The 15,504-nt window shown below is 50.4% G+C and overlaps 1 protein-coding gene across 1 annotated transcript in view; it reads left to right on the top strand.

Moving 5' to 3' along the window:
• Positions 1-15,504, top strand: part of HERC2 (HECT and RLD domain containing E3 ubiquitin protein ligase 2) — a 1,611,099-nt gene that overhangs the window by 410,327 nt on the left and 1,185,268 nt on the right. The window contains 1 exon segment of the mRNA XM_078658234.1: positions 6,679-6,870. Within this exon segment, the coding sequence (XP_078514360.1) occupies positions 6,679-6,870 (192 nt within the window).

Raw genomic sequence — 15,504 nt, forward strand, 5'->3', positions numbered from 1 at the left:
ATGAGTGGAGTCTCCATCCGGAGGTGGCACAAAGACTCTTTCTTTGGTGGTGAGAGACCTGTTTAGATCTATTCGCCTCCACAGAGAGCACGCAATGTCAGCAGTTTTGCGCGTTGGAGTTTCCAAGGCGGCTCTCGCTCGGTGACACTTATCGTCCACCCATCCTCCCGGTGCTACAGATCAGTTCAGTTCTTCATGTGTGTCAGGACTGTTCCCCTTGAGGTCGCTAGTTGTTTAAACACATCACTATCTGTTAATGTCATGGCTCCGCACTTCTCGAGTGGAAAGTCGTGAAAAGTACTGACGCCAGTGCGCCAAGCTGTCTCATGAATATACAACACAGACTTAACGGCAACATACTCGACACCATACGACTTTACACGGATTTGACCAATGCCACCTATCGGCATGCAGGATTACTGCTAAGAAAAATCTTCCGGATCCAGCCTGACTTCTGGAAGTTCACAGGGAAGGAATCTGGCTAGATAATGTCTCTACTAGATAAGGCATTACCGAAGTAGCTTGTCCTTCATAACAAGACAACGTAACAGCAAACCTTGTCTTCATCCTTTTGAAGTAAGGTACTGTAAGTGACTGAGACCCATTTCCCCACTGTAAATTATGATTATGCAGAATGTGGGTATTAAGGATGCCAACTCTTGGTTACAATTGGTACAATAGGTAACTTTTTAAGTTTCCTGTCACATCCCTTATCCCAGAAATCATGGCGCAGTCAGATGAATACAATGCTCAAACCTTTACAATTATGTACTTTTCAAAATGTTAACATAAGAATATTTCGGATGGATACTTCTATCTGTAGATTCCTCACCTGTTGAATCATACGAGGTGTCCGACACGATCTGGATACTTCAAAGCTCAGTGATGCCAATAGGGAGCTCTAGCTTCATATCCGCCTGAAAGGAATGACCAGTGACATCAGAAAGCCATCTAGGAGCCACCCCAGCACAACAATGTAAATTCCCTTTTCCTGTGCCTTCGTTGTATATCCAGTGCTTGCTCTCTTTTCCAGAGGTTTCAAATTTTTCCTCAAGTTAAACTACTAAAGTGGAGTGCTCACAATATCTTCACCAAAGAGTTCAGGCTTCAAGCCTTGTGTGGGACTGCGAGGGACAGATTTCCATCTAAGTGGAGCAGTGTGGCTCACTGGTTAGAGGCGGCAGACCCGGAAGCAGAAGTCGGCCCGGGACCAGGGTCAGCGGACTCGATAATTCTCGCCTCGGTGCCTACTCTAACCAGGGGTCGCACTCGGCAACTCTGGGCATTAGCTTGCCTAATCTCCACAACGGGCCCCATCAACGCCGGGGATGCCTGGCTCCACCTTGGGGATTCCCAGCAGGGACCATCCCACAGGGAAAGCCAGGACGGGTTCCCCAGCGGTATACAGCGCCAGGACGCCAGCTGGCAACAGTGCGCTTTACAAGTATACACATTACATTACATGACCCCCCACTCAGTCTGTCTCTGGTGCTTGGGATCAGACCATGACTCTAAATTATGTGAGTCATGTCTAAGAATGAACCCAAAGACAATGATGCGACAGGAAGCAAACTTGTTCATGGCACTAGCCTGCAATGAAAAGAGGCAGGTGTTGATCCCAGCCCCACTCGAGATCTACTCCCTCTCGCTCCTTGGGCAAGAGTAAAAAGCACAGGAACATAAGAAGCACTCCTCAAAATTTAAGGCTCTTAGACACCCTCTGGTTCCCAGAGGATGTTCATCTTCGGAGCCGAACTTAGTCATCGCGGTGCCATCGGATCGGACTTGCCCCTGCCCCTTCCCCTTCCTTTGACTCCTCCCGTCTGCCCCCAGGGCCGCACTCGCAGCTGGCCCTTTAACCCATTCTGCCAGAGAATTCCCTGGTGATGTTACCACCCTACTCTGACTCTCCTACTCCAGAATCTGATCGTGTGCTGATGCCGCGGCTGGCTTCACCCACAAAGCTGCTGCCTCTCCAACTGTCCTCTATTTCGAGTGTGGCAAATTCAACACCACTGGTGCAATTTTGGATCCCCCTACCTGTGTCTGTCCCAGTGCCAGAACACAGGTAGGGGAGAGCGGTCCAAAGGCTCTCGGAGAAAGAATCGTACTGACACACTGGCCCTATCGTATAGCCAAACAATCCACAAGCTCTTCTGCTCCGATTCCTATCCCTCAATCTATATGGGACTGGACCAAGGTCCTCAAGTCAAATGGTAGACTTCACATCCATCACCTCGGCCAGGGCGTGGACCCTTCACCTGAGGTGGAGATTACGTTTTCTTTGGGTCCTCCACTTCCTGAAAGCAAATACTTCAAAACGGTGGTGAAGAAGGCAGCATGGGTCTTGGAGTTACAACTCTACTCCATTGTCATTAACTCTAATGAACTTGCTGACATCCTCCTGTTTAGCCCAAACCTCATAACCTTTCCTGCCCTTATTGGAGCCTATACTTGCAGCATTGGATTAAACTGCTTCTCTACTGGCTGTGGATGAACTGGTAGCAAGGCCCTTTTGACCTGCCCCTGGGGCCCTCCCTTCCTTGCCTTCCCTCCCTTCCTTGCCTTCCATCCCTTCCTTGCCTTCCCTCCCTTCCTTGCCTTCCCTCCCTTCCTTGCCTTCCCTCCTTTCCTTACCTCCTTTCCCCCCACCTATGTCTGGAGAGCTTGGTCATACTACCTACATGCTCTTCAAGACTGGTATCATAACTTTTCTGACAAGCCCGTTGGACAGAGAATCTAAATACCTAGAGGTTTGTGCCAGGAAAGTTTTCCCTTCCGGAAGTATGGTGTTAAAATCTTTAAACGCGCCTTTCCTCTTGGCAAGATATGCTCATGCTCTATGTGACATGAGGACTGTTGGTTCCTCATGTCCCGTATAACCTTAAGGATAATTTTTCTGAGGTCATTAAGAAAGAATGAATGAAATCAGGTCTGGTCATTTCTGTAGCTTGCGCTATGGAAATCCTCTGTTTCGGTGCACCATCTTGCTTGACTTTGACGTTAGGGTTTTCCACAAGTGTGTAATCCACTCAAATGGACCTTCCATTTGACAGTGCCCACCTGTTAAGGGATAAAGCTGATTCTTCCCTGTAGAAGCTTAAGGCTTTTAAAACTATGGCTGAATCCCTAGGTCTCCATCAACAGCCTCAGCAGGACTACATGCAATTTCACTGCTTAGAGGGTGCTTCTCAAAGAGCTTCAACGTTTGTCAGTGGCAAGCTGCTCAACTACAGTCACAACAGCCCCCAAAAACTTTGGTCAGGCAGTATAGTGCAGAGCCAGAGGTGTGTGCCAATGAACCCAGCATTCATGTCTTTCTTCTAACTCCTCTTCCCCTGCACCACAAGGAAAGGAGGACTAGGCTGCTCTTACCAGCGCACCAGGAGCCAGTAGGAGGCTAGGTTTCAACCACCTGGAAGGCAATTACTTGAGACCTTTGGGTCGTACAGTGAAGAGAAAGGTGGTATACCCTCACCTTCCTAGAGCCTCCTCTCCTGCCGGCTCCCCTGCCTGATAATCATCTTCCCATCTTTCAGCAGGAGGTGGCAGTGGTGTTGGTACAGGTCATTGGACAAGCACTGTATTTGTGATACTACCTTATTCCCCAGAAGGACGGCAGTCGGCGTCCAATCCTACACATCATAATCCTGAACTTTTACCTCTGGAAGGAAAAGTTTGAGATGCTAATCCTAGCTCAGTTCCCCTTGGCATTGGAAGCAGGAGAATGGTTGGTGTCACTCAGAACGCAGGACACATACTTTCACTTTCAGATCCTGTGGTCGCATCAGAAGTATGTTTGTTTCGTGTTGGGCTCCACCCATTATCATTTCGCCATACTCCCATTCAGCTTGACTTCAGCACCTCAGGTATTCGCCAAGGTGGTGATAGCACATCTCAGAAGGATGGGGATTCTGTTTTTCAAGAACTTGGAAGACTTGCTGGTCAAGGTTGAGTCGCTAGAGGTGGTGATTCACTGTCTGCTTTTAGCTGCAGCTTTGCTGTTTGTCCTGAGATTTTTAATTAACATGCGAATATCGAACCCTTGAACCATCCCATTGTCTCCTGTTCATAGGGGTGCTTCTGGACACTACCCTTCTCTGTGCTTTAGCTTCTCAGAGGATCCAAGACTTGGAACTGGAGAATGGCTTCATCCTTGCTGGAAGGTGTGTGAGTTCCAATCCTGGTCATGTTACTCCTGCTAGACCTGCTGACTTTCTATATTGTCCTGGTTACTTATGCATGTTGACATTAGGGCTAGTGGTGCCTCCGCAGGCAGTGGTTTCATCATGGTGGAAGATTTGTCAGACCCCTCATGGTGGTCATCCGGGACGCTGTGGAGGATGTGATCTAGCGGGGGAATGTGGAGAACCTCTAAGGGAAGTCTTTCTAGCCCCCTTTAGCCACAGCCACAGAAGTGATGGATACCTCCACCCCAGGGTTTGGATCCCATTTGAAGGGGTCGGAGATCAGGGACCTCCGGATGTCAGCCTGGCAATTTGGCTGGCACTTAAAGCCTTTTTCTTCTCTGTTCACTTTTGATTTGTCCAGATTTTGTTGGACAATACACCACAAAGTGGTATACAAAAAAACAGGGGTAGTAGGTTCTCAATTACTTTGTCACTAGGCAATTAGGCTATGGTCCTAGCCACTGCATCAAGGATTTGATGTCTGACAATCACCTGTCAGAACAGCTAGCAGCCTAAGTCGGTGTTCTCGTACTGAATACGATTGGAGTCTTCTACCGGAGGTATTCCTTGATATTTGTGCCCTGTGGGGCACTACTCAGGTGAAGCTCTGCTGTATCTGTTGTTGGGAGCCTCGGGCGACGTTTCAGTTGAGGTGTTAGTTTCAGCTTCACTATGACCCCCTAAAAAAAAAAAAAAACATGACTTTGATTCTTCATGTTCTGAAAGTGGGCTTGCCAACAACAGGCCTATCTCATTCTTATTGCCCTGGACTGGCAAAGAAGGGTGTGATATGCAGACCTTCTACTCCTCTCCCTGTGTCCCTCACCTCCGCTACCTCCCTTGGCAGATTTTCTCGCCCAATCGGAGGGGATGATTCTACACACCAATCTGAAGAGCCTTCACTTCCATGCCTGGAGATTAAGCAGAAACACCAATGCTTCTTTCAGCTGCTGTTGGCGGTGGTGGATATCATCTTATCAGCTTGTTGACCCTCCACAAAATCTGTATACTCTGGGATATGGAAGAGCTTTGTCTCGTGGTGTGTGGATAACAACTTAGATCCCAGACTGCCAGAGGTTCTCCAGGTTCCACTCTCTCTAGCTCAGATCGGTTATGTGTCGAGGCGATGTCATTGGGTATTTGGCAGCGTTGTCAGTATTCCTCTTCCACCCAGACCAGCTTTCTCCATTCAAACCTCTTATTGTGATGATGTTCCTTCAAGAGTTTACCAAGTTTTTATCCCCAAACTACTTTGGTTATGTACGTTTGGGACCTCACCCTTCTTCTCACATTTCATATGGTGTCTTCCTTTGAGCCCCTTAACAGTTGCCTGTCTTTTTAGTTGTTATTACTTTGGCAAGTCAGGTCAGTGAGTTGTACGCTCTAATTGCCTGTCTGCTGAACTCACCCTTTTTTCCCCGGTCAGCTGGCATTGTGAACCACGGCTGCTTTCCTTTAAAAAAAATGGTCACACTCTTTCACCTGACTCATCCATTGCCCTTCCATTATTCTGCCTCTGCCCCAACCCACGAACGAAGGAGGTTGACCGACTGCATCACCTAGATCCTAGGCGGGCAGTTAGTGTCTTTCTTGACTGGGAAACAAGTTCTTAATTGGCCATTTTGGCAGTAGTATAGTAAGGTCCAAGCACACCAGAACGCTATCCCACTGGATCATTCTCTGTAGCTAAATGTTTTCTGCCCTTGCTAAAAAGGAACTGCCTGAGGGAATCGGAGCACAATTCACCAGGGTCAAGCTATCGTCTTTGGGTCTTGCAATTCAGAGATGTGTAGAGCAGCAACGTGGGTGTCCTTGTTCACCTTGACAAAAGACTACTGTTTGAACTCGACGGTGCGCTTCTCCTGATTTGTACTTCATGATTTCCGTAGCTGACCATCTGTTAGCTCGCTTTCTGGGAATGGTATTGCTTGGGAATCTATTCAGCAGGTGAGTAATTTGCAGTTAGAAGTATCCATCAGAAGAAAAAGTTACTTCCCTTTAGTAACTATCTTTCTGATGGCACTAAATCTACCTGCGATTCCTCACTCATCTCACCCACCTTCCCCTGTCTGATGGATGGATGGATGGATGTTCAGGAAAATAATGAATAAGGTTCCAGTTAAAGTTTGACATTCCTCTGTATCTAATTGATGTTATTCCCTCTGTTTGCCTTGAAGACACGAAAAAATGGATGGAAACTGAGGTTGTTGTGCTGGGTTGGGCACTATGTGGCTTTGGTGACGTCACTGGGCATCACTTCTGATTCCTATACGAAGCCAGTGCCCCCTGCCGGTCCCATAGAGCTCTAAAGTTTCCAGATCCATTCTGGCGATTATTCAATAGGTGAGGAACCTGCAGGTAGACCTATTATCCATCAGAAAGATTGTTACGAAAGGTAAGTAGCAGTTTCTTTTGTGATTGTAATGTAGGTTTAATTGTTCATTAAGCTATTTGCTTATTTGTTGATTCTCTACTGATTCCTGATTAGGTATCCAACCTGTGCCTCTACAAACCATTACCAATGACAATCCGGCAGGACCAAGTCTGGGAACCATTCCGCAAGCACGATTTATGTTAGTAATGCTGAACATGTTGACCTTGCAGCACGGAGCCAACAGCTTGAACCTCCTCCTCAACTCTGGCATGCTGGCGTTAACCCAGACAACTCTTCGATTGATTGGTAACTGGAACATGTTTGCAAGTCTTAGTATGAAAGTAAATAGCAAATGAGATATGTAAGACTATATTCCCAGATTCTTCTATTGAGTTCTCTGGGTACAATGCCTGCAATTTGAAAATGTGAAGGCATAGTTTGTACAATGGGTACAATGTACAATGGGTACTTTACGAGAGCACATTGTGAGTCCTAGTGATTCTGCAGGAATAAGGGACATCCTCAGAGACAATGGTATCCATTTGCTAATTGGAAGCTGTCCATAGTGAAGCGTTTCCAGTTTGTGAATGTCATGTGCCTGGATGTATGACATTACAACGCATGCTTTTACCACGCATGCTTTTACATCGCAGTTTTTACAACGCATACCATTACAACGCATAGCACTTTGGGGTGCTGGATAGTGAATAGTTTAATTTACTATTCCAACTCCAGTCCCCGTGGATAGTAGGGAAGGTGTTGGATAGTAAATTAAATCTATTCCCTATCCTAGAGCGCCCCCCAGCGCAATGCGTTGTAATGGTTTGCGTTGTAAAAGTTGCGATGTAAAAGCACTGTGTGGTAAAAGTTGCGTTGTAAAGGATGTTTCCCCATGTGCCTGCATCTGGGTGGGTAGAACACAACATAGTCCCCGTGTTATATCTTCACATTATGCCTGATTCTTTTCAACAGCTTTAATGGTCATGCATGAATGTGAATGCAGGAATTGATGAATGATGTCCCTCACAGACCTCAATATTGCGTTCACAATTATTTGTAAATCGGATGTATGCCTTGTTATTTATGTTGTAGAAGTTCTGTGAATCCTAACAGAATGCCATTTTTGAGTTGTGATAGACGGGTACATCTGTCTCTGCACAAAAATAATTTTGTGAAGCATCGCAGGTGATGCACAAAAATTGCTTTTGCAATGCAACTAAGTATGGTACCTTGTGCCCTATAGTTAGGTTTCTGAACACATAGCTAGCTTTGATAGTATATGACCTTGTAAACTTGTCGCTTGGTGTGACACCTTTAATATGATTCTGTTGCTTTCCAAACTGTTGGATGTGCTGTTAGTTTTGTCTGTCGCCCAACAAAGACTTGCAGTGGGCACTGTTAAATGTCAGTTGATTGCCCTTTCAGCCATTTTGTGGGCACCAGACCAACCGCCCTTGTACAAATCATCTGTTGTCACTTCATATGCTTTCTCCTAAACCCGTCTTGATGCCACAGTGGGATCTTCTGTGCACCCTTTTGAACTGATGCACAGCTTCCCTCTCCGCCTCCTGACTCTGATGGTCTTTCTCGTCACAATAACTGCAGCCCATCTTATGAGTGAACTTCAAACTCTTTCAGTCTTGCCGCGCCACACCACCTTCTTTCATGACCTATTGGTAGTGAGCACTAGAGTATTGATTCTGCCAAAGGTTGTGACTCCCTTTCACCTTGGACAGCCCATCACACTCCCAATTTTCTTTTCTCTACCTCACCCCTTGAAGGAGGAGGAGAGACTATTTGTTTCTATCCCAGAAGAGAATTGAGCTTTTACACTGACTGTACCAAAGACCACGTTCTCTGCAGCAAAGAAAAGCAAGGAAATGCAGAAGAAAACTCTGTCCAGGTAGATAGTCCTCTGAATTAAGATCTGCTATACACTGGCCAAGAAGTAGCCTCCAGAAGTACCGAGGGTGATTCCAACAGGTCAAGGCTGCAAACACACTTTAGTTCAGAAGTGCTTTTCCCACAGTGTGTTCTTATTCTTAGAAATTCTACAAACCTCCACATCTGAACAGGCTGGTTCAAGAAGTTGTCTGCTCCAAGTAAAGTATGCATTGAAGGAATTATTGAAAGCTCAAAAGATTTAAGGGATAATGTTACTTTGTGGTGGGAAGGAAGAGGCCAAATGAAGGTTGCAGACTCCTGGGTTTGGAACGTGGCTAAAAGAAAAATGTTGTATGTTATCTCTTCGTCAGACGTTTGCAGCTACACAAAGGTGACTTGAAATTTCTCCTTTGGCATTTAGAATGCGCAGTGCATATTTGCGGAGAAGCGGAGAAGTGGAGAAGTGTGGCTCACTGGTTAGAGGAGGCAGACCTGGAAGCAGAGGTCAGCCTGGGACGCTTAGGCGTCGTCCGCGTACGTGACGTCTGCGAGGTCACATAAGTCCCACCCCGGCGCGCCTACATCTTTTTTTTTTTTTTTTTTCCTCTTCCGCGTGCAACGCAGATCCGGTTTGTGTTCCGGGCCTGTTTAGGCCTTTCCCTTTCGCTTTTGTGCGTGTTGTGGGAACAGTGTGCAGATGCCTTCGGGCTTTAAAACGTGCTCATCTTGTGGACGTCTGATGTCGGCGACGGACCCTCACCTCCTTTGTATGTGGTGTTTGGGAGGAGATCACGGCTCCACTGATTGTGAGGCGTGCCAGCAGTTGAAGCCGAAGTTTCGGCGGAAGCGCGGGTGAAACTTCTCTCGGCTCGCATGTCCAGATCGGTTCGTCACCTCGATCAGCTTCTGCGGAAGGTTTTCGACATTGCCGTCCTCCTCATCCCTCTCCTAAGCCGCAAGAGCGTCGCTCTCCTGTCGGTAAGTGTCACAGTTTCTCTCCAAGGGCTGGTTTCCAGCCTGCTGGGGTCGTGGGCTCTCCACTGTTGATGAGGCCCCACGTATCGTCCCCCTATCCACCGTTTCCCAGTGAGGGGGCGTCGAGAGCCCAGATGGAGACCTATGCGGCGGCTCTACAGTCCTCACTGGCTTCTCCTCCTCCTTCCCCTCCTGGGACGTCGTCTGATCCCTTGCGCAGTGCGGGCCCTCCGCGTCGTCGGCTCTGGCGCCGACTGGTTTGGATTCAGGATCTGCTTTGCCACAAACTCCAGCGGGCGTCCCTGTGGTGTTGCGGGAGGTCGCCAGGGCTCGGGTCGCATCCGGAGCCCCTCTCGGCCCTATGGACAGGCGGCGATCTTGTATGAGGCTGAGGTGACGCTGCTACGGTGCCGGCGGCTGCTGGCCCTGGCGGCGCCACTTGGGTCGGCGGACCACCCTCGTCCCATCATGGGTCGAGGCTGGCGGGGGATCCTGCATCCTTCCCCGGGCCCCCCTCGTCCCTCCGTGCAGGCAGCTGCCTCGTCGGAGGCCGAGTCAGCCTTGGCGCCGCTGGCAGCCGCAAGCCCCTCTCGCCCCATCATGGGTCAAGGCTGGCGGGGGACTCTTTGTTATTCTCTGGGTTCCTCCACCCAGGCGGCTGCCTTGTCAGGGGTCGAGGCGGCGCCGTTCCGGCGCCGTCCTTTAGCTGCTCTGGCCCAGCCCTGGTTTCCTGCGCCGTGTGATGTGGAGGAGGCCTGTCTGGAGTCTTCTTTGGCGCTGGACGACGATGACGTTCTGCCTCAAGTTGCAGACTCTACGGCACCGGACAGGCGTGGGGGTGGACTCGTCCTTGGACACCCCCTCTTACCCAGAGGTTGGCTTGGCTGCTGGTGTCATCCTCGCCTGAAATGGGCCGCTGCGTCATGGCTTTTCCCCCCCGACGTCATTTAAGGGCGGCTCCTCGCCGTTACCACGGCCGTGGTTTTCGCCAGAGGAGCCACAGGTCCCCACTCCTCGGTCCCTCTTTCTCCTTTCCGGACCTGGCCTTTGCCCACTCTGATTGGCTTAGGGGACGGCCGCCTTAGTTTGCAGCCTTCGCCTGTGGAGGAGCTCTTTGGCTTAGGGGACGGCCGCCTTAGTTTGCAGCCGTCGCCTGTGGAGGAGCTCTTTTCCCCTCCGCGGGGCCCTACGGAGGCAGGTGCGGCCTTCGCTCGCGCTGTTTGCACGGCTGTGGGTATTTTGCGCCTGGGTGATCCGGCTGCACATTTTCCCGCAGATCATCTTCTGGAAGTTCTCCACCAGGGCTCTGGTGGGAGGGATCTGCTTCAGTTTGAGGGTTCGCTTGGGGGCTCCCTGCAACGGGGGATCCGGTGCCCCAACACCTGCTGCACCTGCACCTTCCAGCACCACGTGACCCGGTGTGTCTGTCCTTCCATCCCTCTGCCTCGAGTCCTCTTTTGCGGACTGCTTTTCCATCCCTGCCGCCGCTATTGTCTCCACTATCTCGGGAGGCCAGCTGGCTGGACTCTTGTGGGAGCAATATGTTTGTTTCGACCAGTGCTGCCCTGTGGGCCCTTTACACTTTCTGTGTTGGCTAGGGCCACCTCTTGCTTGTGGGACTCGGCGGAGTCCCTTGGATCTGCCGCTTCTCAGGAGGATGCTGGAGTTGATTTGCGGCACCATGCGTTGGATGGCTGGGAGCTGGCGGCGTTTATTCTTTACTCCGCTCTGGACATCTCGGAGGTGCTTGGTCGTGCCATGGCTTCTTAGTTGGCCCTTCGACACCATGCTTGGCTTTGGGACAGTGTGTTCCCGGAAAATGTCCGGGAACTGTTGGTAGATCTTCCCTTAGATGGCAATCTTTTGTTCCATGCCCCGGTAGACTCGGCCATCCGGAGGTTCTTGGCGGGGCCTCTTCTTCCTCTTCCTCCTCTTCCTCCTCTTCCTCCTCTTCCTCCTCTTCCTCCTCTTCGTCCTCTTCGTCCTCTTCGTCCTCTTCGTCCTCTTCGTCCTCTTCGTCCTCTTCGTCCTCTTCGTCCTCTTCGTCCTCTTCGTCCTCTTCCTCCTCTTCCTCCTCTTCGTCCTCTTCCTCCTCTTTGTCCTCCTCCCCCTCCACCTCAGTGACCTGTGAGTCGATCTGGTCTTTGGTTGCTGGTCTTTCTTTGGGGCTGGTAGCCCCGGCTGTGTGATCTGTGTGCTTCATGTGCATTCGAGCCCTCTTGTTGGGACTGTGGTTCTGTTGGCTGCTGTCTGGCCCTTGTTCACTGTGTGTTTTGTTTAGGGTTATCTACACCTGGTTGGCCCGGAGATTAGGCCTTCTAGTTCTCTCTTAGCTGCTCGACAAGCCTACTGCTGGGGGGTGGGGGGGTTGTCCGCGGCTCTTTCTGTTGTCCTCTGCTGCGGAAGATTCTTCCTAAGAGGGTTCCCATGTTTTGGGACTTAACATACCCAATGTGGGGTAGTGGTAGCGGTTATATAGCTTGTTCTATGCTGGGGGAGTCGGGCCGCAGCTCTCTATGGCGTTTACGTACCTTGCAGGTGCAATTCTCTTATTGATGGATTGGAATGCCTTGTTGGCGCCCTGGGGTGTCCTTCTCCGGGGCCGCAGCACTGTTCGCCTGGTCTGCCTGCTGTCTATGGCCTGGCGTCGTGGCTCTAGTTCTACTTCTTTTTGGGTCGTGTGTACGGGCCCCTTTCTGAGGTGTGTCCAGGCCCTTCTTCGCCTTCCTGTTCTCTGTCCTGGGGGCTGAGATGGATTTTGTGTTCTTTCGGGCGCAGCCTGCCAGGGCTTCCTGGGTGCCCCCGGGCTACTGTTTCTGCTTCCGCCTGCTTTATTGCTTTCCGTACCGGTCTGTCTGGTCTATTGCCTTTTGACTGTGGTATGCTCAGCTGCCCTCTTCTCGGAGTGTGTTCCTGGTGTGGGGCTTGCCTTCTTTCTACCTCGTCTCCTTGGAGTCTCTGGGTTGATCTTCTTCCTCCTTCTTGCCTTGGCCTTGGCTGAGGTTCTGTTGTCTTGTATGGGCGTGGGGTACTTCGGCCTGCTCTTGCCTTGCCCGTGTTTCCTCTGCTGAGTGTGAACGGGCTTCCTCTTCTTTACTTCTTTTCTTTTTTTTTATAAATCTTTTTATTATTTTAAGACAAGAAAAAAGGAATAGACATATCCGGTGCCATGAATACATACAGAATAGGTGGGTGAACAGGGAAAATAACAGGATAGACGTGGAGCAACAGAGGAATCCCCGAGAGGCCCGCGCTAATGAATTCCAAATATGGCTTGCAACATTACAATCGATAAGCAGTTTAAATGCAGACTCTCAAGACCTTCCCACCCATAAAGCCATAAATGCATTCATGACAGTCAGATATTAGAATGTAATAACACAAAATCAGGATATTTCGACAATATTTCGTGTAAAGAAAAACTAAAAAAAGAGATCGGAAAAAAAAGCGAAAAACCATGTGAGCGATAACAGAAAGAAAACAATAAACCCATCCCCCCACCCTGCACCCCTGCAACGGCTATCGCCTAACCCCCCAAGCAGTGTGCCTGTCGCCCCAACTAACTAAGTTTTAAAAGAAGAAAAGAGAGAGACTGTGGGGGAGGGCATTTCCATATATAGGCTCCCGGTCCCCTTCCCCCCTGTCAGAAACCAGCGCCCCCTATGAAACAAGTCAAGAATATCTATAGTCCCAAAGAAATTGAGCCATGACACACCGCCCAACCTTCCGCGAAACAAACAGCCACGAATTCCACATCCATTAGGGCCGTAATACCAACAACAGTCGATCATTCTCAACCCTGGCCTTTCCGAACCTTTGTGTGAACCCCTCCCATCACTTCAGCAGGAGAATCAAGGTGAAAAAAGAGTCTGAATAAACGCAATACAATACAATTCAGAGTCAGCAAGTGGCCAAGAACTTCAGCAGCGTAGGAACACTCCCTCACGGACGGACAGTCCCAATGTGGTTTAATCCAAGATCGTAAAGTCACTAAAGAGGGAGAGGATGAAACAGAAGTCCAGGGACAGTCACCCAAAGAATTCTCCAGGGAGGGGGCGCAAATCGGTTTCCTCAAAGTTAGCAATGATGGTAAGCAGGTCGATACGTGCAAAACACTGGGTTTGGGATTTTCCAAGAGACCGACCAAGGGTTGCTGCTCGTCTTGTCGCACGGGGTCCTCGTCCAGAATCAAGATGGTCGCAGTCGAAATCGCAGCTTTTGATAATACCTGTGATGTAGCAGGGTCCGGTTCCACGTATTCCATAGCCAATAAGCCCGTCATCATCTTGTGAAGCAGGGCATCCACATATATATGAAATGCCCCGATGGCTGCCATTATGGTCTGCAACGACGGCTCACTCTCCGTCCGATCCATCTCTCCATGCTCCGCAACGATCATGTGCACTGCCCCCGAGGAGCCGGCTTCCCCGGGGGGAACAGACGGGAGCGGAACGGACGGCGTCGGAGGGGGCTGACCGGATCCTGCGGCAACAATATGCAGCTCGAGCGAAGACCCCGACCCACCGAAACCCGGCCGAGTAACACCGGGTCCGAGGGTCAGTACCTCTACCCCCGGTTACTGTCGTGCCACGTCACTCCTCCCTCGATGTGGATCAGGCAAAATGAGCGCCGTCGAGATCGGGCAAAGAAAAATCCTCCACTACGGTAGACCGGACCCTGACTGGCTCCCAAGGCCGATGTTCCACTACGACACGGGCAGAGCAAAACTCGAGGCCCCGGCTCTCCTGCTGGATTAGGCCGCAAACTTCCACACGACGCAGCTCCGTCACCCAAACGAATTAAATCTTCGGAATTGTACCGTCGGAGTCAGCAGCGGTTCATCTACACGGGGGTAGGGCATTAAATCAGGATTATTGACAGGATCTTCTGGCAGGATACGGAGGTCGGCAGAGCCGGGAGCCCAAGCGGCCATCGTGGTTGCTAGCGTAGCTCCTCCTCCTTTACTTCTTTTCTTATTCCCCCATCCCCCTTGGGGTCGGTGGTGTTCTGACTGTAGTGGTTCCCCTTGCCTAGGGGGACAGGGCTCCTCGGCCTGTCCGTTGGACTCGTCCCCTGTGGGACCCTCTGTTACGTCCAGGCTGGTGGGGTACTCTCACAGACCCTCCTTCACCGTGGGTTTGGCTAGGGTATCTATTCTACGTTAAGGAATCTGCGGCTAGTAGTCCCTATCAGATGTATGAGTTACATACCTTCGGTAATGATGTATCTGGTAAAGCCGATTCTAGTCGCAGATTCCTTCACGGCCCGCCGTTCCTCCCCGTTCTGCGAGGACCCTTGGTATGGTCTTCTGCACTCGCCTCCCGGGGGTGGCTATGTCTTCTGTGTGTGCTTCCCCTTGCTCTTTTTGACAGGATGATTTGTCTTGCTGCTTGTTACTTTCCTCCTCTTTGGCACGTTGGAGGATAGGTTTAGAGGTACTCTTGTGCCCTCTGCTCTGGCTGCCTCGGGATTGGGACTTGCCTTCACCCTCTCCCTTCCTCCTTCTCCCTCCTTCTCCCTTTTTTGTCGCTAGGGTTATGGCCTCTCTGCTGTCCTCTGGGTTGGGGTCCTCTGGCCATGCATGTGCCTTTTGTTTGTTTGGGGGTGTGTGGCATTCTGGCCTGGATTTACCTTTGAGGTTTGTTGTTGCTGCTGGTCTTGGAACTGGTTCTCCTTCATTGCTTTTGTTTGGGGTTGTAGTCCAGCTACATGTCGTTATGACATTTTACATGTGTTCCTTGTCTCCGGGGGGGGGGGGGCTGTCTACATACTGGTAGGGTGACTGCTCTGTTCTTTCCCTTTCTCCCTGCCTTTGGGTACTGCAGTGTGGATACTGCTCCTTATGGTGTTGTTTGTCACCATTACTGTTTCTGCTCTTTCTCACACTGTTCCCATACTCCCACAGTTTTGTCTGATGGCTCCGCGTTGTGGCACAGAAACGTTCTCCAAAGAAAACTGACGTAGGTGCGCCGGGGTGGGACTTGAGTGACCTCGCTGACATCACGTATGCAGACGACGCCCGGGCGGCGGCGCGTGATGCCGGCACGCAGGGATGCTGTAGCAAAGTGTTCGAGGCATGTG

This window comes from Lissotriton helveticus, chromosome 8 (assembly GCF_964261635.1).
Source record: "Lissotriton helveticus chromosome 8, aLisHel1.1, whole genome shotgun sequence".
Lineage (NCBI taxonomy): Eukaryota > Metazoa > Chordata > Amphibia > Caudata > Salamandridae > Lissotriton > Lissotriton helveticus.